This window comes from Chroicocephalus ridibundus, chromosome 8 (genome assembly GCF_963924245.1).
Source record: "Chroicocephalus ridibundus chromosome 8, bChrRid1.1, whole genome shotgun sequence".
NCBI lineage: Eukaryota > Metazoa > Chordata > Aves > Charadriiformes > Laridae > Chroicocephalus > Chroicocephalus ridibundus.
In genome coordinates this window covers 4,530,414-4,555,753 of record NC_086291.1, presented here as the reverse complement: position 1 = coordinate 4,555,753, position 25,340 = coordinate 4,530,414, and the positions used below count along the sequence as shown (strand labels likewise).

At 39.3% G+C, this 25,340-nt stretch overlaps 1 protein-coding gene across 11 annotated transcripts in view; it reads left to right on the top strand.

Annotated features, from left to right (window-relative positions):
- Positions 1-25,340, top strand: part of FGGY (FGGY carbohydrate kinase domain containing) — a 327,607-nt gene that overhangs the window by 224,562 nt on the left and 77,705 nt on the right. For all 11 annotated transcript variants that reach the window (XM_063344960.1, XM_063344959.1, XM_063344961.1 and 8 more), the window contains one exon: positions 12,937-13,052. In XM_063344960.1, coding sequence (XP_063201030.1) covers positions 12,937-13,052 — 116 coding nt within the window. The remainder of the gene's footprint in view (positions 1-12,936; positions 13,053-25,340) is intronic.

The following is a 25,340-nucleotide window of genomic DNA, read 5'->3' as shown; positions in this document are numbered from 1 at the left end:
TGTGGAATGAGCCATCTTGCTTTTCCTTTGATTTAAATGCCTTACCTTAAAATCTAACCATCAAAAATGTTTTTAAAAGCTGGTACTAATGACTGTAAATTTTGACCAAATATATCCAGTATTTAGGAATGACTCATGATTTTAAGAGTATACATTGAATGAACTGATTCTTGTGACGGGAGGTAATGACACACTCCCTTGCCCGTGTAGGAATCTCCAACGTGCATCTTCGATTCAGGTGCAGGTGGTAGCCGAATCCTGTCATCCTACCTTGAGCAAGACTCGAAGGAGGTTTGCCTGAGTAAAGGAGGGCTCAATATTGGAGTTTATCATGTGAAATCGGATCAGTCTGCATCAAAATGTAGTTATTAAAACTTTCTTTTATTGCAGTACTCTTGCCAATTTCTCTACTTCTGGTTTCACTTAGGCTTTGTCTGGCCACAAGTGCATGACAGCCTAGGTGCCAGTTCAGCATAGTCTGACTAAGCTGGTAAAAACTCCAGTTAACTCTATTGACATTTGTTCAGGACTTTATACTTGCACATATGTTCAAGTACTGTGCTAAATTAGCCTCCCAACAGTTGTGACGTTACGAATAGATACATTATTAGTAAAATGTGTCTTCATAGTGAACTTGCGAAGGGATTTCTGGACTAATAGTTCTCTCTCTCAAAATACCAATGTTAGGGTTGTAAGGGTGTTTTTTTTCCTCACCAATCTAATTCTACTCAATTATATGAAAACGGCATAAACCACATCATCAAGTGTGGCATTGCTCGTGTGGAGTTTTGCTGTACTGGTCAGTGTCAGTGTCCCAATGGCTCCTGGCCAGACACTGCCCTCAGCATCATGCCATGCTTTCTAAACCACTGGAAAAGTCCACAGTACTTCCTAAGTCTTTGTGCTCCCTATACTTGGATGTTGGTGCTGCGTGTCCCATGTTTACTTTGCACACAGTAGAAGGATGAAGTGTCATGGAGCTAATAACTGCAGTCTTCCGATAGCCTGCTGATGCCAGTCCTGTGGAATAATAAAGGCTATTATCATATAGCTAAGAGATGCGAGGATACATGTGGCCGTGTGATGGCCAGTGGCTAAAGCACCGACTGGTACTGACAGATGTGTTAGGTGATGCACATGTGGATTTGTGCAGTGGTGTGCTGCTGGTATCGTACTGGGAGAAATTTGTGTTGCTGAAGGGAGTAATCTCACTCTATCAAAAGCCGTATGGCGGTGAAAGGGCTTGCCTGAAACCTGACTTCCATTTCCGTTTTCTCAGTTACTTGTAGTCTTTGCTTAATCTTTTGACTAACTTCATTGAGTGTTTGGTGTAGCCTTGAACTATGATAAATTTGCTCAAGGTTAGGCTTCCAGGGGAAAGCTGTACACTGGCTCTCTATACTGATACTTCCAGTTTTAATTGTGTAATAGTTTTAACTGCCTGAAGAAGGTAACAGGAGAAGATAGGTTTTTTTAAATACAAGCTCTTAATTGAAATAGATATTTGACTTCCTCTTTTAGAGTGATTGGCTTGAAATACTGAGCTTGAAAGGGTATATTTTTCTGAATAAATTGAACTGTAACACTGCTGATGTTGCATAATGGCAGGAGGTATGTCCAGAGGGCAGGCTGCCGGACTGGAGCAGCTAGATGCGTGGGCTTTATTTCCAGTTTTGCTTTTCATTTGCCTTGCCATTTTTTGATGATTTTTATAACCTCTCCTCTGCTTTTTAAGCTTTTAAAACTTACAGTGGCAAAGAGGCTCAATTTTATATATGTGCACGCTTCTTGTTACTCTCGTATTTAAAGATTTAGGCTGTAGCTGTGCATAGGAAGATTTTTCGTATGTTCAGCATCATAGTGCCTGAATGGTGTCTTTCTGCCTGGGTCTCTAAACTGAGTTTCTGGAGTTCAAGATTCAATTCAGGGGTCTGAATGAGGTTTACTCTTTGACCCTTGGCCAAGTCACTCAATTTTTTTTGCCTCTGTTTGCCATCTTTTAAGGGAATGGATTAATATTTCCAATTCCACATGCTATGTCTGATTTGTCTAGACAATACATTTTTGTGTCTAGGACTGTGTCTCATTATGTGTTTTTCAACAATGCTGAAGACAATGGGCTTGAATCTTGGTTGGGTGTCTGTAATATAATACCGAATGAAGTTAATAAAAAAGCAAACAGTCTGCTGACTGTTTGCTTCCCCTTGCCTCATGACATGGTGAGGCGTATGTGGGCGGATAAAATATTCTTATTTTGTGCTTTCTGGTCCAACTCAACATGTTTAGCTAAATGGATCCCTGGTATGAATCCACTGAAATTACTGGATGTACACAGGGGATTAATCTGACTGGGTATGTTGCATTTGAGATGGGTGTTCCCCTTCAGGTCTGATGACATAACTTCTTCTAGGAATACTGAATTTAACAGTCTAAGTCTCTAAATCTTTTGATGGTGTGCTCCTAAAGAGAAACATATTTTAAAAAAAAATTGTACTCTGTTACAAATAGCAAACATAATCTCATTTTAGTTGGTGTGATTTACCTTTTTTCTTGTACGTCTTTTTTGACATTTGCAGTGTTTAATGTATTTATTTGTGTTTTTTAAAAAACAGGTTTAAATAGGTTATAGCAAACAATTACAGACAGGTACATTCTCCCAAGCCAAAGTGAATTTCCGTATGTGTATAAATATGTGTGTGTGTATTTATGAAAAAGTAAAACATGTCAGTTTTATTCCAAGATTTATATGTCAAATGCATACTTTCACATCTCTGTCAAGATGTACAAATGTCACATTCTTAATGTACAGCATTTTATTTATGGGGGTTGATCCTTAGAGTCTGAGTGTCACAGAAGTGGTTTTCCCAACAGCCTGTCATTAAGTTTGAGGTATATCCGTATAATACAACATCAGTCTCATACCTCTTCTGGAGTACAGGAAACATCTACACTTTACACTTCTCAAGAGATTTCTGTGCTTATTGTGGTGGTAATTGGAGATCATTCTTAACTCTGGTTGGGGTGGTCAGTATGTTGATACCAGAGTTTAAAGCACTTTGCTGCTTTGAAACCTTGTGCTGCTATGTAGTCTTTGAAAATGATCTTATTGTTCTTTTTTTTTTTTTCTTTTCTTTTCCTTTCAAAGTGGCACCCACGGCTTAAATATAACATGGAATCTTGTCAGGGAGTGGCTGTAATCAGAGGAGATTAATTATAGATGTGGGTGTAGAAAATTGCAAATGTGAATTGTATTTTTCATACAATAAAATCTATCCCTTTAAGTAAGAAACATATTTGGTTAGAAAAATCTGTAATTTAAAAAGCCAGCCAAAAACCTCCTAAGTGTTACAGCATGAACACCAAATATTTGAGCGAGGTTTGAGTTAATTACTCCTTTTCTCCCTTTACAGAAATAATTTTAACTTTTTGATTTACCAATTGAAAGACTTTCCTGCTCACTGATTGTTGCTGAGGTCACACGTGGTGGTGTGTGTTCAGAAGAGTCGAATCCTGCTTCTACATGCTGTATCCTGACAAAAGGCCTAAAAGCCCATGGTAATATGTCTGCCTTGAAATTCCTCCTCTTGGTGAGGTCCTGGAAATAATCTGCAAGGAAACCATGTTATGGTTGTACAAGAAATTGTTTACTTGTATTTTCTTCCCAGATATTGTTGAGAATTTATACAATACTGAAATGGTGCTGGCCAGCAAGTGTGCATGGAGACAATATCTGTGACACATGCTTAGCCAGTGCTTTTCTTCACATGGTGCAGCCTTTGCCAGAGTTGGAGCTCCTGCCTACTGCATGTGGAAACCAGTCATGGCCATATCTGGCTGTCTGGCCTGCCTCGGGACAGCTGCCCTTTGAGGCAGAGGGACCATTTTTGTGCTTGGATCTGTAGCATGGGTTTCCCTGAGCAGTGGTGAAGTCTGATCCCATACCTCCCAGGTTTGAAAGAGAAACTCTCCATTTCACCTTATTACCCCTTACAGCCCCCTGCGTTTCCTTGTCTGACAAATAAGTTTTGAAGCACTGGTGTAATGGCTACGTCTGTTGGTCAGAGATTTGATGGACGCCAGTCCCTCAAGGGCTGTGATGTAGCTCCAGTTCCCCAAGAGCCTTCCTCTTACCTAAAGGAGTACATTGCTCTTTCATGGACTGTGCTTTGGCAGGGAGATTTACGGTAGAGCAAGGGAGAACTGTTTTACTTCTTTAAAAAAAATCCATGTCACCAGTCCAGTGAGACTTCTGACTTTCCAGATTTGAGGTCAGCAGAGCTGCTGAATACAAGTCCACAGATTTTTAACCCAAAATTTAGTCTTGACTGTGAAGGAGTCTTTTAGGACCCTACAAGTTGACTGAGTCAGCAGTGTGCAGAAAAAAAATGGAGGGAATGGTGTATCTTGAAATGCAAACAAATACTTTAAACACTGATTTTAAAGAAAATCTGTGAAATCTTTAGGCCAAATGTATTACTTCAATTTTTTTTTTTTTTTTTTTTTTTTTTCAACAAAAAAAATTTGGCTTGAAAGGGTTTGGAAAGGTCAATATCAGTATCACTAGCTTCAATGTATCCAGTTTATAGGTCATCAGCTGTTCGCTGTTCTTTGGATTAGTGACTTTGTGGATTTGGTATCTTCTACCAAACTTCCACGCTTGTAGTAAAAAGAAATCTTTTCTACTAAAACTTTATATTTTGAAGCTCAAGAGGTATTTTCTGAGATTCATTTTTCCTCATGGTGAATTCGATACTGAAGATGTTTAAAAAGAGATAATGAAGACTTCCAAACAAAACAAAAAAAAGGAAGATCCAAATAATTTTTGGAACGTTAACTCTTGAAGGCTGAGATCTGGACTTTAATCCTATTTCACCTGTGAAAGTTGACAAAATTGCCATTGACCTTAATGTTAACAAATACTGGCTTTTCATTGCATCATGGAGAAGGAAGGAAATTCAGCCTGGAGTTTTAGATCTGTAATTATATATATTATAAGTGGGGTTTTTTCTGTGCAATTTTAATGAAGGTTTTGAATTGGAGAGGAAGCTTTGATTTTGCTGTGATATTTAACTCCTTTAAAAAATCTAAATGGCAGTTAGACTGCTCTTTATTATTTATGACAAATATAAATGTTATGCAGAGCATAGAAAGGATGAAGCTAGTAGAATTGCTAACGCTGATTACTGTTATTTCCTTGCTACCTTTATTGGCCGGGTTTAAGTCCTCAGACATGCAAAGACTGAAAGTCGAGGCCTCTGAGTGCAACTGGTGTGTGTCTGCTAGTTGTCCCAAACAGGCTTCCCCACCTGTCTTTTTTGTTTGGCATGTTTAATGTTTTGTTAGAAGAAGAAAACCCTTTTCAGGCAAGAGTCGTATTGCACTGCTGTACTAAGACAGTGGGTTTAGGCAGGCAGGAATTTCATAGGCTTTGGGTCAAAGGCAATAATAATAAAAAGTGGTGTGTTGTAAATATTAGGAACTTGGGATTTGCAGGATTGGATGGATGGAACAGACCCTGACATGTTTTGGTTTGTGTACATGCAATTAAAGAGCTGTTGAATAGGTGAAATGAGTAAAATGCAGACAGCGTGTGTGAAATAGAGCACACCCAGACTTACTTGGCCCTGTGGTTTAAAACTAATCTGCCTGAGAGATCTACTGTAGTAACTGAGTGACAACAGGTGCAGCTCTTCTTACACCGCTGTGAACTCAACCCACTGCTCTTTGATTCTTTTTAGCAAACACTTAACATGGGCAGCGTCTCAAGCATTTTATACGTTTCAAAACCAAATAACTAGGTGCCACATTTTTTTCTCCTGTTACCTGAGAAGTATTCCCTTAGGACAAATTGCCCCCTTCTTTTCCTGTTTGACCCAAAGCAAGCCAGTACACCAGGCAGGCAGAGACATTGGCGTGACAGGTATAAATAACAGCGGTGTATGTGGATCTAATAATCTGGTTCTATTGCAAAGGTCGTGTATTAATGTATATGGCATTAGCCATAGTGGAACAGAGAAGAATTACATGTTTCCTATTGCTCTGCGATAACCTCTGCTGTTTTTCGGGCTCTTGCAGTACCAGTGCCCAGTTCTGTTTAATATAAAGTTTGGATGCTGGGAGCATGTGTGCTGTGTCTTAATTTTTTGTCTGGAACATTTTTGCCAAAACCACAGTCAGATCTGTGACTGTGTTAGAGCGGTGAATTGCTCGTTTTTGTAAAAAGCCTCGAGACTGTGGGGTGCATAATTTGGGAGGACATTGACAGCTTGGTGCAGATGTCAGTATGCGGGGAAGTTCACTTGAACAGAACCTAATCCCTGGTTTTCAATTTGAATTAAAAATCTGTTTTGAATTTGAAGTTTGCAGAACAAAAGGAAAAACATGTTTGATGTTGTGACAGTCACACTCCATTGTTTCAGGTCTCCTTCTTGCCGTTAGAACGTCATACAGCTTTCTCAGTTTTTGATTCTTTGTATCTTTAAATAAATCTGGGCAACAGACCACAGAAAGTTAGTTTACCCTACCGCACGCTATTTCTACTGGGACCTGACTATTCCCTATCCTAGATTCTGTAGGACTTAGCTTTGGTACGGTCTTCACCAAGGTGCACTTGATTTGAGTTCGTCACCATCAAGTCACTCTCAGTATGACAACCAGGTTGCACAGACATTTTTCATTGAAATGATCCATTGAATGTATTTTGTGATTAAACTGTTACACTGTTAATAATGCCTGCAAAATTAATTATGTTAATGAGTTGTAATTAATTTCTGAACAGTTAGGATGAATTAAGCAGATCCTTTTGCTTTGGAATCAAGAGCTAAGCTTCCATTCACTTCAGGATGGTCAATACAGGGTACACTGCCTTTCCAGCTGGTAGCTGACTCATTTTTCAGGCTAACTCGTATTGTACTAACCCTCTTGAATGGAAAGTCATGAGTAAATACCTTATGGGGTCACTTTTCAGGGAAAAAACGTTTATTTTAGTAACGATCCTTGTTACTAGGACTTTTATATTAATCTATACTCAAAATTAGGATGACTTGCAGAAGACTTCCAAACTCTGCAGTTATAGAATACGTCCCAAACTGTGTTTCATTGTCAGAGATAGCAAGTATTCTCCCAGACAAGGCAGAATCTCTGCAGAGTTGAGAGTCATGTCCTTGCTTGTTTTATCCCTTCTGGAGCATGGGAGATGGTGTCAGCAACTAACAGACAAAGCGTAAAGCTCTGGCAACTCTGAAGTAGGTGTGGAGAAGTTTTTTTGGGATGTTTATCTTTTACATACGTTTTTATGCTGATAACTAAGACCATACTGTATTTCCCATTTTTTTATGAGTGTATATGATTTCCTTCTCTCTATAAAGTACAAAAGGGTGAGAAATAATACTCAGAATGGGTAGAAAATGTGGGAAGAGCCACGTATCAACTAACGTTGAGCACCTGAGTTGCTTTGGCCATGAGTCTAGCTGCCCTAGAAACTTTTGAAGGTTAGTGGGAGCAATTAGTTGCTTCCAGACAACATTTTGGGAATTATCAGTGTGTGTTCAATCACCACAGACTCCCTGAACCTCATTGTTTTCTTATGAGGACGTTCTGCTGGTGGGTTTTTCAGAATACTGAGATTTTGGTCATACAGGACTTAAGCACATCCACAGTCGGTCCTCAGTTAAAGATGTGCAAATCTCAGAGCTAGACACTAATAGAATGGGTTGTGCAATACGCTGTGCCCAGCCAAATCAACTTTGTAATGAATGTGGCAGGGATTTTTTTTTTTCTTGAGGCTGTTGAATGCAAGTAGGATCCTATAGTTCTTTGTAGACTAGAATTTGTAAGAAACTCTAAACATAATCATCTTCTTGTTGAAAATCTGGTTTAAATAAAAGTTTTCCATGCAAAAGGGTTGTTTTTTTCAGTAGGAGTATTCTAAGCAAAACATTTTGTTCTGAACAGGGAAAGGAAATCCTTCATTTCATTGTATTGGGAATATGCTTGAGGAAAACAGTCTTCAAATTCATGGTATTTCAGCCTAGCTAAATATGGCCTGTGCTGCTGAGGGTTCCCACACCATGTCTTCTCAAGTCCTGCATTAGATTAGGCAGTCGGGAAAGGACTGTTGCCTAGATGATTGCCTATTAACTCAGCACCTTTGAACCTAGCTGGTCCTGGTAGTGAAGTAAGGGGAACATTTGCTTCTATCCATCTGGTTCATCGAGCTTCAGCTAGTGCAAGTCTGATGTTATGGCCAAATTATTGAGGCAATACTGCCAAATAGTTCAGAAAAAAGGAATATACCACAGTGAATATCAGTACTGTTTCTGTCTACTGTCTGCCCTTCATCTCATAAAATTTAGGAGCTGCTGTGAAATAATCCACAATTTTCTAATAGTTGAGGCTTTCTCTGAGGTGTAGCGATTTGGTTCCTTGGCTCCCTCTTTACCGTAATGTCTTTCTGGATATGTTTTTTCCAAGTTTCAAGTCGTGCTCTCACTTTCTCAGGGTGATACTCTGGAGGAGAATTTCTCAGCGATTGCCCATAAAGTTAATAAATATCTATGCTATGGGTATTCAAAGGTGAAAAACCATGAACAAACTGCTCTGTCTACGTGTGCCTACAGCGCTCCAGGATATACAAATTGGGCAGCTGTGTGTAATTATTAGAGCACCTCATCAGGTAAGTGGCAGGGATTTGAGTTCCACACATCCAGGTTCTTTTGAAGCATGTGTGAAGTTAATCTGTCGTTATGGGCATCTCAAAGAAATCCTTTTTTCTTCAACTATTATCTAAGAGACCACAGTGCCTTTCTGCAGTATAATACTTTCTCGTAGATATTAAGGATTTGTATAAAGCTATATTGGTCAATTAAATGTGTACTTTTTATGTGGCAATTGAGTAGCGGCAAGGGTGGAATAAGGAGCTTAAATCCCAGAGAACTCTAAATGCTCCGACTGTGTTTACAACAAGCATTTTGAGGTTGTTGTGGCCATGAAAATAAAAACCTACCAACGTCTCTGAAGAATAGCCACAAGCAGGTTGAAAGCCTACGGGTAAGAATAAGAGAGCAAGGCAACAAAGTGAACCTTGTGGTTGATGTCTACTACAGGCCACCTGATCAAGGGGAGCTTATTGATGAAGCCTTTTTACTCCAGCTATGGGAGGCATCGCACTCGCAGGCTCTTGTCCTGCTGGGGGCCTTCAACCACCCTGGTATCTGCTGGAGAAGTATCACGGTGAGCTGTAGGCAATCCAGCAGACTCCTGGACTGCATCAAAGAAATGCACGTAGTACCTTAAGCCAGGTAACAGACAGCCCCACCAAGAAGGGATGTGATACAGGACCTGATGGTCACCAGTGCAAGTGAGTTAATTGGTGATGTTAAGACTGGAGGCAGCCTGGGCTGCAGTGATCATATACTGGTGGAGACACTTACAGATCTGCCAGTTAACTAATTTGGGAAGAGGTGTCCTTCCCAGTTCATGTTGTCTACATTGTATTAAAAATTCAACCCAGAATCATCTGTTTATGCTTCCTCTGCAAGCACTTTGCATTAATCTACACGAGCAGGATGAAGATGCTCACAGTCCCATTGCCGTTTCATACTAGACTATGTTCAGCCCAGCCATATCGAGTAAGAGAGCTCCAATATGCTGGAATTCGGTGGATTGGCAAGGGCCAGTCTGTCCCCGTTCACACGGTTTCAGTGGGCCTGTACATGTAATGTGGTGTTGCGCACGGTGAGCTGGATGGAGAGTTGGCCGCTGTTTAAAACACGCTCTTTGGAATCCTCCAAGGCTGCTCCGCTTTCGCTTTGGATAAGCGTGGAAACTCAGAGGGAGTTGCTTTGGGATCTTTGAAAGTGAGAAGCCATGACATTGAGCTCTCGTCCTTGAAGCATGTTTCAGGGTGTGGCAATAGTTCATAGCATAGATCTAATTAAAAAAATACATGTTCAGTTCTGATGATAATTTGTTATGATTTGGTATTTACCATATTTGGGAAAACTTGATGCATTATTGTTTCACTCTTTATGTCTAAATTTTTCCTAAAGTGATGAAATGATCTTTATTTCAAATATCCTGTCTTTATTTTTCCTTTTAATTAGAGGTTTGAGCTGATTTGGGGAAAATGTTTATTTTTTCACAGTATTTTCTTTAGCCTAGAATTTATTTATTCAGCCAGTTTTTGTCAAAGGGCCTAATTAGATTTCTGTGTCTGCCTTTTAAATCCTTAGAAATTGGAATTTCTTATATCAACATTGTCATTGCTGTAGTTACAGGTCATGTGCTTTTCTGTTTTCAAACCAGACATTGATTTGTAATTGCCTGATTTATTCTTAAACTGTTTAAGAAAAAAAAAGGGGTGTGTGTGTCAAAGCTGTTTAGAAGAGTAACCCTGGAGTAATCTCTACAATATTTATAAGGATGTAAATAGTTATCTCTATTTCTTTTTTATTCCCCCCAGAATGGGTAATGTTAATAAATTCTCTCATTGCAAAAAGCAAACAATGCACCTTTGTCAACAGTGGGATTGTAATGAACATCACCAGTCCTCTGGTTGTGAAAACATGCTCACTCCAAAAGAACAGAATGAGGTGAAACGCGATGCATTTAGAATGTACGTTTCTGTCCTGGACGAGAAAATGGGAGTACGGGGAGTCCATATAATCATCTGATCTGCTCAGTGTCACGTAAGAGGATGGATGTACACTGAGAACAGTGCCTTTAGCTGTCCTGCTCCATGAGAATCCTGCTCTCACTTGTATATCCTTGATTCTCCTTGCAAACCCCCCAAACGTGGTGAATCCGAGTTCCAGGTGATAGTTTTCTAGCTGTGTGGAAAGGCTCTTCCTGTTCTTTTTTGGCTTTATTGTGTGTCCAGTATCAGCGTCTAGAAGCCTTCGCTTTGGTTTGTAGATGGTAAACAAAAACAGCTAGGCAATTCTGTGATTCTGTGGTTTCTTTGCTAGTTTCTGTTACTGTGTTTTAATGGAGGAGAGGCACTCACTGTTGCTTTCTTTGTGGCGTATTTCTATATAAATGAATGGGAAACTATGGCAAGGATGTTTGTCAAGCTTGAAATAGCAGAATTCAGTCCCTTTATGGCCTCTTTTTCAAAACGACCAGAGCCTTTATTATTTACTGCGTGCTTTTTGCTACAGCTGTAAAATTAGAAGTTCTACTTTGCCTGGGCAGGAAAAGTGCAATGGGATCTGTACTAGCAGCAAGTATTTTATGTGAAGTTTTGTCTCTCCCTTTGGTGGAATACTTAGTATTTTGAGTATCTAGTTGGGTTTGAGCGTGTTTTATAGGTACAGGTTGTAGATGCTGATACACGTGACATTCTTTGGGACACCTCGCTGTATCTGACTCCCAGCTTTGTTGCTGTCTTATTTTTAAGTTTCCTGAAGGCAGCAGTCTTGCTTCTTTGTTCAGTAATTCTACCTTGCTGTAGATACTGGGGTCATTGTCCAGAGCTGGTTTGCCTAGGCATTATGGTAAAGTAAGTAACAATATGTAGTAAAATAAGAAGACTTTTAGTCTAATTCTCCTTATTTAGGTCCCTAGGTAGCTGACTTGGATGAAAGGGAGGGTTTACTTTAACTCAAAAAATATTTTTTGTAGACAGGAATTTTGTTTGGATTTTACTTATGCAAAACCACAAGAAAAAGTCAAATGCTTCAGCAAAATTCAGTAAAATTGCTTTGGAGATACATGTTCAAATTTTAAGATCCTAATAAGAAGAATGTATCTGTGAAAGCACGTCTTGGCTAAAAATGAGTCACAAATAATCTGTCTTGTAAGACACCAATGAAAATCCATCTCTGAAAGGGGGTTCTCTTTGAGAACAGTTATAATGTGGTGTTTCCCTGAGATGCGTCCAAGATGTCTTGCACCTGATGGTATGGTAGTATTCCCGAGACTACAGGCAGCTGAGATTTTCAGTAGTGTTTGGCGTTTTAAATACCTTTTAGTTTATTGACTTTTCAAGCACAATTAAATACTGATCTTCTGAGATGGTTCTTAGTGTTCAGACAGAAAACAGTCTGTGTGATACTAAATCTTTAGGAATGTTATTCATATTTTGGGGGAATGAGAGGTTGAGGATATGGATCATTTTAGGAGAAAAACTTTCTGTTTGCTATGGTAGACATTTCCGCAAGTTCTCTTGTTAATACTCTGCTCCTGCAGTCTGCCCTTGTGATGCTGTGCTGTCACAGTGAAGTTCAGCGTCAGCTTATCAGGAATGAGACTTGAAACTGGAACTTAATATTGCACCCGGCTGCGTCATGGCTAATGCTGCTTCAGCATGTCACTGAATTGCCATCGGCTTCTGCTGAAATACAGACCTAATGGTAGCGGTACTTGAGCACACGCTATGCAGAAGCTCTGGTGGTTGGATGCGATTTTGCTTCTACACATTCACCTGATAAAGACATTTTGTACCTGCAGGTATTGAAGCAGCGTCATTTAACCCAATTATCAGTGCATACATAATCTCCTGTAAATTGTAATTCAGCTTGAACATAACTAATAGAAAGTTTTTCTAGGGACATACTGTGTGCAAAACATTGCTATTTAGGTACAGCCTGGAAAAGCAGGAATATTTCTCTGAGCTGCTTGCTAAAGAGCTGTTATGTTCATGCCATGCTGTCTTCTAGGCATATGCACGGCCTGTTATTTGACTGATTTATGCAGTGAAGCGGCCAGACCAGGAGTTGTTTCAGCTTAGAAGAATCTTAAACATAAGGTCCTTTTAAGGTATCTCAAGACGTGCACTCCAAAGAGTAATCAATTTTTTTTTAATGTTAGCATTATGCTTGGAATTTTTGACCAGTGAATGAAGAGATCATTTTGCACAAATTTCTTTGTAGTCACAAGTTTAAAACTAAAAGTGTTCATTTGCCTCATTCCATGCCTATATTGTCTCTTTTCTAGGTCCCTCTGTACAGTAGTGTGCAAGTGGACGTACACTTCAGATGGAGGTTGGGATGACAGTTTCTGGGAAATGATCGGTTTGGAAGATTTGGTGAAGGATAAGTATGAAAAAATAGGTAAATCTGGGTGTTGTTTTGTTTTATATCTGTACAAATACAGTAAAAAGTTATATGCACATATATATATAAAAGATACACACATATAAAAAGATCCTTTGCTGTATTATTGTGAATGTCAACAGAAATGTAGCAGGACTTGATGAAGCTTCAAATGGGTTGATAACAAGGTTGGATGCCTTTCCTAAGTACACTTTTATTTGGCATAGTCATCAAAAACTGTGTTTAAATTTTATACCTTCTACCCTTCTGAAAGGCCTGGCTAGCCTTTTCTACTGCTCAGCCTCAACAATGGAGCGGTAAATGGGAGCCTCAGCAATTGATTACATGAAGGAAGCACCTGATACGGGTATAGTGGATGGCCGGCCACAATGTAATAATTTATAGCTGTTACTGATAGCATGTTTTGTGACTTGTACCAATCACTCTTAATTTTCAAAAAAAAGTGCTACTTCTGCTTGTTATTATCTTCATACTGTTTTTTTCACTCTCTTAGAGCCTTAACTTTAATTAGAATGGTAGCCTTGCTAATAGCAATTCCTACAGCAGATATTCATTAAAAGTCCATAATGTTAATATACCAGAAAATTTCCAGGATAACTTTATTAGACTTTCCCTGTTAAGTTAATGGACTTTTAATGGATGTCCTAAGCAGACATGTCATTAACAAGAATATTACCAGACATGAATTAAAATATGCTCATTCATCAAAGTTAATTATCTGAAATCTCCTTTGATTTTTTTTTTCATGTCTGGCACTTTGAACAAGTTTGTACAGCAGTTTAAATGCAGCAACATGAAATGGAAATGGTGTAGGGAGGACTGTAGTGAAATGAAATGTAATGAAATCTATAAAATTTTCTGATCATCACAAAATATATTATAAGTAATTTTCAAGTTATCAGAAAATGGTACTTGAAAGCTTCCTTGAATAGATTTCAGCTTTTCCCCCTGCAACTGAAACTGCTTATGCAAAGGTATAAAACCTGTTAGGAGTAGTAGGCTTTTAGCTTCCTGAGGTTTTAGTTTGAATACAATTCTTATGACATCTATCACATGTGTCTTTTAGCAAATCTTCAACAAGTTAAAATAAGACTTGCAATAAATACATGTTTTTACCAGAAAATTGAACATCTCGGCAGCTGGTGGTCTCATGGAAGAGTATTTTTAAAATAAATTATTTATGAAGTGTAAGCTAAGGCTTTTATACAATATTTATGCAATGCACTTCAAGGACAGTGCAAAGCAATTTGCCATTTTAAGTAACTAAACATACATGTTTTAAATGATAAAGTAGCCATTAATAAAAAGGCCCTTTTGTTGTGATGGAAGCCTCATAAAACTAGTCTATATATGGCTCAACATTTAGCAAGACAAAAATCATTAATTTCTAATATCAGGCTTACATTTTTGTTAAAACACAATGTTTACAAAATAAATCAGCAAATTAACTTCTGTTGATAGGTGTTTCTTGCAAGACAAAAATGTTTTCCTGAGCTAATGGGGAAAGCGTCTAGTTCCCTGGGCACTTGCATTGATTTTCAAGAAATGAACCACAGAGTACCTGGGTGCACCTCAGCTGGAATTGGAGAAGCAGAATCTGACCTCCAGAATTGCACCAAACTATAGGCTAGAACTTGAAGCTTCTGAAGAGCACGTACTTTTAGTCACCTTGAGAAACCCTTTGATTTTCAGATTCTGGGTCCGATTACCTTAGGTGTATCCAAAGTATAAGACAGTTTTTGTTTTGCATAATAATGCTGAAACCTGGCCTTAGGTAGAATATATGCTTATTTCCATGACCATTTGTCTAACCTTGCGTTTTTAAAAAGGAAAGTGTTGCATTCATTATATTTAGCTGTGTGATAAAATCACAAAAAAAGCAGGACAGTGACGTTCTTTCATGTGTCTATGAAGAGGGAGTAAGGAGCTCTCTGTATGAATGTGGAAACCAGGTAGCAACTACTCCTTCATTCCTTTGAGTTTATCTTCTAAACTGCACCTGTTGGAGCCCCTTGGAAGGGTTTAGCTTCAGAAGGAGACAAAAAGACACCAAAACAAACCAACTCAGTCCCTGCCCAGAAGCTACTCAACAATGCTGAGGTCTGCGTTGTGTGCTGTGGAATTGCTTTACTTTCTGCCACCCCTAATCTTACCAGTGTCCCTTTACATGGGAAAACGGGAATGGTAGCATTGTTCCAATAAAAGTTTAGGGAGTTTGCTTGTTTTAATGAGTGTTCAGTGTTGTTGGACTTGGGAAGAGCACTCTGAATAAGCTCAGCTTTCTTTTACTTAATTTAAATTAATCAAGACCGTGTAGATCCACGTACCAGGAGAGTGCCATTCAGTCACTGGGGCGGCACCGGTCAAACTGCAGCTGGAACGGCCTTGTGTGGTGGAAGACTCCTTCCTACCAACTCCCAAGGTGTCAGCATTGGTGGCGAGGCACCGTCACTGCATAGACCTCCTCCAGGAGCCCACAAATGCTACACTGAGCACAACGAACACAGGATCACACCTTGCACAAGCTCAACTCAAACTGTATTTATAATATTGCTTCAGAGTGCTGTTGCCTAAATGAACAGTCTCAGGTGCCGTTAACTTCAGCACATTATACCAAAGGCAGGCAATTTGTTTAAATAACTCACATGGATGAACAGTCAGAGCGTGTGTTTCCAGGAGGCACATCATAGTGTGCTACGGCTGACAGGAAAGAATTTGAAGCAGTAGATTTAGCTGGCTTGCAGATTAAGGAACTCAAAATTGCCAGATAACGTAGGTAGGAGTAAGTTGAAGGAAGGTTGTACATGGTCAAAACTCCTCCTAAAATGAAAACAAAACCAAAAACCTAAGAAGTGTGAAGTAATTCTAGTGGAATTTCCTTTTCTGTTCTCAAGCTTGTCCAAGTCCGTGTATGTCTGCTCAAGGTTTGTTTAGCTCAAATACAAGGATGTATTTTTATGCCTGCACGTTCCCCTTGTAAAGACAGATAATAGTAATTTTCTCACATATCTCTACTAAAAGATTAGTAGGCTCTGAATCATCATTTCTTTCTAAACAAAGCAAAATTTTACAAGATAAAATTAGCAACATTTTCTTACTGTAATAAAAGTAAATGCATAGTTTACCAGTTTAAAATAGGCAGAAAAGCTATGTGTTTTTTTAATCTCTACTGAAATCATTCTTTTTTCCAGTCCAACTATAGAAGAATAGTTATGACTAGACTTTTTTTTGAAGTAGCTTTAACTTTCATGACACTGGAAATATTTATGGAAATTACCTGAGAACAACTTCTTTAATGTACATATTTCTTTATTCTGATAAATACACTTTTAAGCATCACTTTTAAAAAGCCTTGCCCTTTAAAAATATATTTACTGTAATCAGAGTGGTGCTTGTGGTTCCAGGTAGTACGCTTCTCGTAGTTTCAGTTTAACTTAACATATGACCTTGTTGATAAGGGAGACCCTCACATTTGACCTTTAGGATCTTCCACAAACCTTTCCCACATCAAGGCGTGGGTTCACATATGAAAATTCCCAGCCCTTTGACATTTCACGTTTCTCAGAGCAGACTAATCTTTCAGGGAATCCACATAATAAGTTGTTTGTGGTCCCTTCTGTACATTGTGAATTTACTGATCACGTTTCTGAAGGTAAAGAGTGTTATCTGGAGATACTACAAAATTTATTGATCCCATTAATTTGCCCACCAAGAGAGTAGAAGACGGCTTGTATTCAAAACCACTATGAAAGTGTTGTGTGCTACAGGCATTAGCATTTTTCTGCTGTGGTGAAAGCACATGATGAGTATCTCTTTGTGGTATTATAAAACCTAGAAAGACATTAACAATTCCGTTAAAATTTCATGTACTATAGACCTCTTAGGGTACTGAAGCGTATATTCCATTTGGAGGAAAATGCCTGATAAATTTTCACCACGGCCATCTACTTCAGGGGCTACTTAAGGGACCAAATAACGATTTTTTATTGAATAGTAATATTTTATGCCAGGTCTTTTTTTGGTTGAAGATGATGCCTTTGTCTGAGAGAGCATTGCAGGTATTGCAGAATAGGTTTTATTTTTCTTGTAGATCCTGTGTTGAAGGCTAAAATGCTCTTTTGTAAAGGGGTGTTTTCATCTATGATGAAACAGTACCCTGATTTTAATGAAGTATTTTTTTGAAAAGCAAGCTTCATACTTGGAAATATAGCCCTTCAACATGATAAGGATTTAATAAACCCATTTCCCAGCTTTTCCTGACTAGGAATTTACAGCCACATCCTCAAAACTGAATAAATACACAACTCATATGTATGGGTTCTTTATGAACATCTGAGGCAAAACTGAGAAAAGTATTCAGATTGTTTAAATCTCCCAAGTTTTACGGAAATTCAATGCTAACCTTAAACTTCCAGTGCTTGAAATTAAGATGCTAATGGAAATAACTCTTGCATGGACAGATCGTGATACCGGCGGATAGGGTTTTGTAGACAACCATCATCAACAATGCTGTTCACAAAATGATAAACTCCTTCTTAACGTTACTTGATTTTTTTTTCCCTTAAACTTTCGTATGACTGGATAATACGGAGATGAGAGTTTTATGCTTGTCTTCAAGCAGCACATCTCTCTGTTTCATAGCTCTAAAACTGTAGCTTTGCTTAATTTGCTTTAGCATAAGACTGGTAGAATTCTTTCATGTTTGATTTTGACTTTGCAGGCGATGGTGGTGTGAGGAAGAACACCTTCTGGTCCTTATACATCTCTCTACTTAAATCTCACTCTGTATCTTTTACCCACTTGTCCTTAGCCACCTTAAAGAAGAATGCTTCCCATTTTGCACAGATTGCCTCAATCCATCTCCAGTAGGATTTCTTCTGATTTTTTTTTTTAGATTTTGTTTTCAAATTTTGGCACTGGGTTTTCAGTTATGAAGGGTCCGACTTGACTCTCAAGCGCATTTATAGTTAGTGGCCTTTCCTCCTATGCGTCAGTAGAATAGCACTCTGCCTGTGCTTTAGCGTACAGCCCTAGCACTTTGCAATCTCTTGTCCCTAACTATTCCCCTAAGTCCGGGACTTCGGAGATTGGAAGCTTGGTGTTTTCATGTACCTGAGCACTTGTGTATGCCATTTTTTAGCACCCTGAGAAGAAGGATCTGTAGAATTTTATGACTGGGTGTTCTGCTCTAATGCTCTTTTATTTGTAGTACTTATTCATGAATTGGTAATAAAGAAAATCGTGTATGATTTGGGGCTTTGACAAGATCGCTGTGACTCTTGATTGGTACCTGCTGTCATTCTTACTCTGCACAAGCTTTACAATATGCTGGGTTTATGGTGTTCCTTTAGGCATTCAAACAAGTGGCAAAACAGCAGGTTGTTTATTCATGAACATGTTATTATATGAATGTTTGTGTTGCATCTGCCAGCGTCTACTTCCACATACAAATGTGGAATGGTAATGAAGATAATGGTTTTGTATACCTCACTTCTTACACTTAAATAGAATCTGCTTAGGTTTTGTATTTTGTCAGAACTAGTCAGTTCTAATACTTGGAAGTTCCACTCGTTTATTTACATTTAGGCTGAAAATGGAAGGTTCAGTCCAGGGCGGGAGAATACAGTCAATATTAACTTATGCTACAAGAGATGTGAAGGGAGTGGTCAATCCCTTCGTTCTGCCAGTTTTCTATCTCTTCCAAGGCCTTTGATGCCAGATGCTCCAGAGTATATGAGGGATTTCCTTGAAGGCTGAGAGAAAGGGATGATTTTTTTTTTTCAGGTCAGCTTGTAGCTGCCAGTTCTTCATAACACTTGATTGTAACAATGAGCTTTAAACACCATACTTTGCAAATGGTAGAGGATAATAAGTAAAAGGATTCTCTTAAGTATGGGGTCCCTTTATCTGTCTCTCATTGGTCTTTTGCTATCCCCAATAAATTACAACACGTTGCAATTTCAAACAAAATTAAAAGGATGAATCAGAGGATATTTACACTTACATGCTGTCAAAATCCATGGAATTTACAACTGAAGACTGTTCCAAATATGCTAACATTTTTCTGGCTTCCTGTCATTTCAGTCCGTCCAAGAGCTGTAGCAACTGTAAAGGAGCTGAAACTGGCACAGTACAAAGAGGTTTTAGGGTGTCTCCTTCCTCAAAGCTTCAGGCATTATTTCATAATATATGATTCAGCAGTAAGAAGTTAGAAAAAATTTTTCTCAGAAAAGCTACACGTTCCTGTGATTTCTATTTTATTTTATGTTTTTTCCATCTTGAGGTCACTGACTCAGATGAATGGTTGAGGTTAGAAGGGACCTCTGGAAATTATCTAGTCCAACTCCTCCTGCTTAAAGCAGGTCACCTACAGCAGGTTGCTCAGGGCTGTGTCCAGTTGAGTTTTGAGAATTTCCAAGGATGGAGACTCCAAAACCTGCCTGGGCAACCTGTTCCAGTGCCGTGACCAACTTTCCCCAATAAATTTTTTCTTTTGTTTAAATGTAATTTCCTGTATCTCAGTTTGTGTGTGTTGCCGCTTGTACTGTCTCTGGGTGCCACCGAGAAAAGTCTTGCTCTGTCATCTTTACTCCCTCTCATCAGATATTTATATGCATGTTGATAAGATCCCCCCCACCTCCAAGCATTCTCTTTGCTGGCCTTAAAGTCTCAGGTCTCTCAGTCTCTCCTTGTACGACATGCCTCTGTCATCTTTCAGGTTCTTTGGACTTGCTCCAGTATGTCCACGTTTATCCTGTCCTGAGGAAGCCCAGTATAAAACACAATGCTCCAGATGTGGCCTCCCGAGCAGGGAGCAAGGATCGCCTCCCTTGGCCTGCTGGTGGCACTCTTCCTGTCGCACCCCAGGAGGCTGTTGGCCACCTGCGCTGCAAGGGCACATCACTGGCTCATGTTCAACGTGGTGTCCACCGCACCTCATGGTCCTTTCCTGCCAAGCTGCTTTCCAGACAGTTGTCCCCCAGCCTGTCCAGGTGCCTGGGGTCCTTCCACCTCATGTGCACAACTTTGCTTTTCCCTTTCTTGAATTTCAGGAGTGTCCTGTCGGCCAGTTTCTCCTGCCTGAGCTATTCCTCTTTCCAATAACCGTTCTTTAAGAGGCTGGGCTAAACTTGGGTAGCTCAGGTTTCTTCACAGTGGTTCCTGGGTGACATTTTCCATTCCTCTTCCACTGTAAGGAGAGGAACCATCATTCACCCTGCTTATCATCAGGTTGAGTCCTGGCAGATGGTACCTTTCCACTTCTCCCTCGTCTCTGCTGCAATAAGTGAGGAGTACTCTGTGGTGTTCTTTCATCCTCAGGCTACATCATGGCTTAGACAACTAATAGCAAAAGCACAGAGCTTTCAAAAGAAAAAAAAAATTCCCACTGCCCACTTCTAGAATTCCGGTCTCAGGCTCTGTCTGCCTGAAGAATTCTCTTTTCTTCTACTCTGTCAACTTTGTGGACTTGTGAACTTTCTCTTTCTTTGTAGTGTAAAAACTAGGAGCTTTTTCTTTGAATTTGTTTTTAAAAGTCATTGGAGAAACTTTGAGCAGACTTTGAGCCTGTTGTGATTGTTTAATATTTAAATTTCTCAAATATCCTCCTTTCTTACTTTTTATACAGTTCTAAAAAAAAGAAGAGAGGAAAAAAAAGCATTTCTCAGAATAGTTCTGGGTCATTTCTTCTTTTTACTTGGCTCTTCCTCTCCCTGGTCCTGATTTGTTTTTCATCTTCTTTTTTTTTTTTGCTTGAGCCTCACACTGAGATACCTGTTAAAACAGTGATGTCTGCTTTATGAGTCAGGATTCACAAAAACAGAAGGGCTATTTCAAACAATTTGCCGACTTCCTCCAAGTCAGAGGCTGTTGACTCCCTAAAATTAACGTTTAAGTAGTTTAAAGTGTATCTTAGAACCAATCTTGATTTTATAATTTCCTGTGATGGAGAGCCCACTTCAGACTTAAAGCTTGTTGATTGCTAGTTGCTGTCATTTCTCAAAATTAATGAATTAATTGAAGAATACACCTTATTTTTCATCTGAACTTTAACTTCCTACTCCTGTCTGGCAGACTGCAGTGACGTGCCTGACCTGCATAGACTGCAATTTTCTACGTTAAAGGAAAACACTGAGCTGCTTGAGGTTTTTCACCAAAACTCTGATGTGAACTGTCATACTTCTCAATCCTTGTAATTGCTTTCCTGACTCATTTCTGAACCCTTTAGAATGCATCAGTATCTTCTCAGTACAGGTATTAGAGCTGGATGCTGTGTGAACATGGTGGGGAATAAGCTTGTGCAGGTATCAGAAGCTTAGCTGAAAGATTCAAAAGCGTCCTTTCAGTAACTGATCAGGTTATTTTTGGTCTGTCATTTCTTTCAGTTTTGAAAAAGGGGTATTTTTTTTTCTTCAAAGAGGGGTTGCTGTCATGTGAATTATTAAAAACATCCAGTAATAAAAAAAATTCTTTTAAGTAATAATCCATAGTTAATACAAGCTAAATTGCCTGTATAATCTTTTTGATGTGCTTTACCAAACCGAAGTCTGGTTACTTGCGACTCTCAAAGTATAACGATAGTCACGTCATCTACGTTGATCATCTTTGCATTTAGAGAGACTATTAGGAACCTTGTACTGCAAAGTGCCAGAAATCCAAATTATCAGCCTATTGAAATTATTGTTTCTGAGCTAAAATATGAGATCAGGTGGCTGAGTTTGGATGCAAATGCATTGCATGTAGTTACTTAGTAAGACATCCAAATATACGTATTGTATACCCACAGGCCTGTCAGCATAGCGAGTACTGAACCATGCATTACAAGAGATTTTCATTCTGCACTGTTTCACTGAAATCTAGTAATGAAAACTCAGTCACGTCCGTCAATGTACATGCCTAACGATCCAATGATGCAGAATGCTTTTTTTCTTTTTCTTTTGACCTTTAACCAGGAAAGCTTATTATTTATACATGAAGTAGCTCTCTTTCATTTGGACAAGAAGGCAGTAGGCTTTGTTGAAGTAGGCACCTATTGGTCTGCAGACCAATTTACTTTTCAGCTTAATGAATCAGGATCTGCCTGCACATAGGTTGCCTGCTTTTGCCAGTGTTTAGCAAGCTAATATGTCTGCCTGAAGTAATTACATGTTAGGTAGTTGAGATGTAGTTCAGCCAAAGGCATAAGCTGGATGGGAGAGTGGGATGGAAAGGACCCAAATTAGATGTGCCTCAAGCTACTGTGGCAGCTCGCATAGGCAGAGATGGATTTTGAACTGAAGAAAGCCAAAGTGATTTTGTTTAACCGACTGTTTTTCTCACTTTTAAATAAGCTGGCCTATAATATCACAATTTGTTTGGGTTTTCCTCAATGAGAATCCTGAAGTTTTTAACTGCCAACTAGGAAATTTGATGGAGGGTATTTCCATGTTTAGAAAGCCCCAAATCTGACTGTTTCTAACACCCTTTAACCAGCATGCATTCAGCCCTGAAAAAAAAAGTAGTGTCGTAATTTTATAGTCTGCATCATTATCCTGCTTCCTTCTGATCTTAGCGCTACCTATGTTTGCTAATCAGCTGGGTTAAAAATTGTAGACCAATCAGCCATACACGTCTCCGTTAAATACGAGTATCGTATGTAAGCCAGAGGGATATTTGGTAATGTATTGTGTGTGATATACGGTTGGGACAATGTATCAGAAGAGTTATAATATTATTTATTCAGATTCCGTGCATATCCCAGACTTTTGGCATTGCGGAGATTATTATAAAACACAGAAACTGGAGATTGTCTACAAGCTTTGTAATGAACAAAGGGGGGAAAATCCTTAAATTGCCTTTTGCACAATCCATTTGGATGGACGGTCCTTCTTTTTACTAAGGTCCTGTTTCCTTTGATGACTATTTTGCACCCTTTTGTTTAACTAGATAAGTTCTTCAATACATGTTATATATCGCTTATTTAACAGGCTGTCTGTTTTGTGTATTGTCTTTTAAATTAAAAAGCATTTAGATTGTCCAGTTTGGGGGAGATGATAAAATCGAGACAAGTTTGCTTGGGTTTCTTTCTGAGCTTGCTGGAATTTCAACAAGGGATTGAGATATCCAAGTTCAAGTTTGCTTGTGTCACGATAGTGAAGAAAAGGGACTTCTATTTTTTGATTTTTTTTTCCTTGTATTTACAGCCAGATATAAGTGCTTGTGAAATGCAGCCGCGTTCTGCATGATAGATGAAAAGCTGTTCTCAGGGAGTATGTCATAGTTGAGTCAGCTGGGCCCCCTGCTGCGCTCTGCTTTTGTTATTTTTAAAAAGCTCGACATCCTAAAGTACCTAGTTCTGTTAAATATTAGTAAGCCAGTACAGTGAATTTTGATTACTAAACTTGACTGAAGATGTATTGTCTGCCTTGTGTGTTGCGTCTGGTAAATAGCTGGTTGCTGCGGTAACCGCCTAAAAAGGTAGAGGGTCGTTGGTACCACATAAATTCTTTAAACAAAACCTGATCATAGCAAATTCTAACATTAGTCTTCGAAGAAGGATAAAAGAGGAGGAAGAGATTCAGACAGCTTTTTCCTTTTGTAAACTCGCTGCTTTATAGGGGAAAAAATAGCTAGAAATAGTCTGTCTCATACGGAACGAAAAGGTTGTGGATTAAGGCATTGCATTAGTGAAACAGCTGTATGAATGTGAAACAGAAAGTTCTCCAGCTTCAGCCATTATGGGTTTGTTTGGTTAGGTCTAATTTTGGAAGTCATTATAGCAAAGGTAAATGACTTGCACAGGAGACTACTGTAAACAAAAGACTCGATACATTTACTTTGGCAGGAGCCTTGAGAAGCCTCAGTCCTTTCACTGCCTCTTTTATGCAGCCTCTGTGCTCCTCTCACTGCCTGCCTCTGTGTGCTGGCGGCTCCCATTTCCCTGCCTCCCTCCCCGACAGCTTCTTGCCCCTGACAGGTAGGATTTAAGGGGGGCAGCACCTGCCCTTGAATTGCTGTGTGTAGCTATAGAATACCTTTATTTTTATAGCAGCTGTCCCTTGACTTTTAAAGCCACTGTGTTTTACTCAAGTAAGAATCTGTTCACCCTCTCCCAGTCTAGTACTGGAGCACAATCTGTTTCAAATGCTTTGCTTTTTAATTGTGGCTCCTCTTTGGTTGCTTTTTGTGTTTTTTATTTTATCATTTAATAGCTTTATACCTACAGCTTCTAAGCATACTGACGCCTGGCTGAGTTTTCTAGTTTTTCAGTGAAGAGTAAACCATGAGAATCATAATTCCCTTTCCAGGTCTCTACCCCTGCGGTTCAGGCAAGGCTCTGCCCATTCCACACCTACTTACTCACACTTGTGTGGGTGGGGAGGCAACTTCCATGATGACAGAAGGAGTGCCCCTGCAGAGCCCACTTCTTCCCTTTTACAAAGCTCCTCGTGAACATATTGTGTGGGTCTAGCAGGGCTTTCATGGATTTCTAAAGCTGGGATGATGAAGTAGAGGGGCAGAGCCAGTGTCCTCTCCTTGCTGCGCTTGCTTGCTGGCGCCACTTTTCTGCGTTCCCTGGCTGTTGGGTGACCTAGGAGACTCCCCTTCCCAGTCCCTGTCATGAGCGACTCCTGACTGCTGTCGCTTCCCAGATTGTCAGGAGGTGTTTTCAGTTGAGGAATAATTGCTCAGGTTTACCTTGACTCCTAAAACAGACAGTGCATACTCTACGGTTAATTCCAATTTTTTAAATACAAGATTATTACGTTGCATTTTCAAATCACAGGAAACCCATCCCTGCAGGTTCTCACACACTTTATGCGCATGGGGGATAGCAATGCTGCTGGTCTGATACGTAACTAGTACAAGTATCTGGCACATAACTAGTACTAGAGGAGTCTGTAGGGTCATTTTCTACTCCTGCCATAGAAGAGACGATTATCTTTATCTCTGAAAGTGCTCCCTTATGCTCCCTTAGTGCTCATTAACTAGAAATACAGTAATTGAGAAGCTGGTAGGAAAAGATTTTGTCTAATAGTAGCCCTGATCTCTAAAATGGAATTTAACCACATAATAATTACACACTAAAATGTTTGACCAGTACGACTGATATAAACAAGCCAACCATGGAACTGAGTGCCTGGAAAGAGGTTTTATTTTGGATTAATTTCATCTCATGCTGTATATACAAGATATTTGTATGCTTTCAGGTCAGCTGACTGATTCTGAAGAAAACGATGTGGTTTTAGCTGCATGAACTCTTTTGAACTTCCTTCCACCTGCAGGGTCTTTGAATGTCAGGAGAAG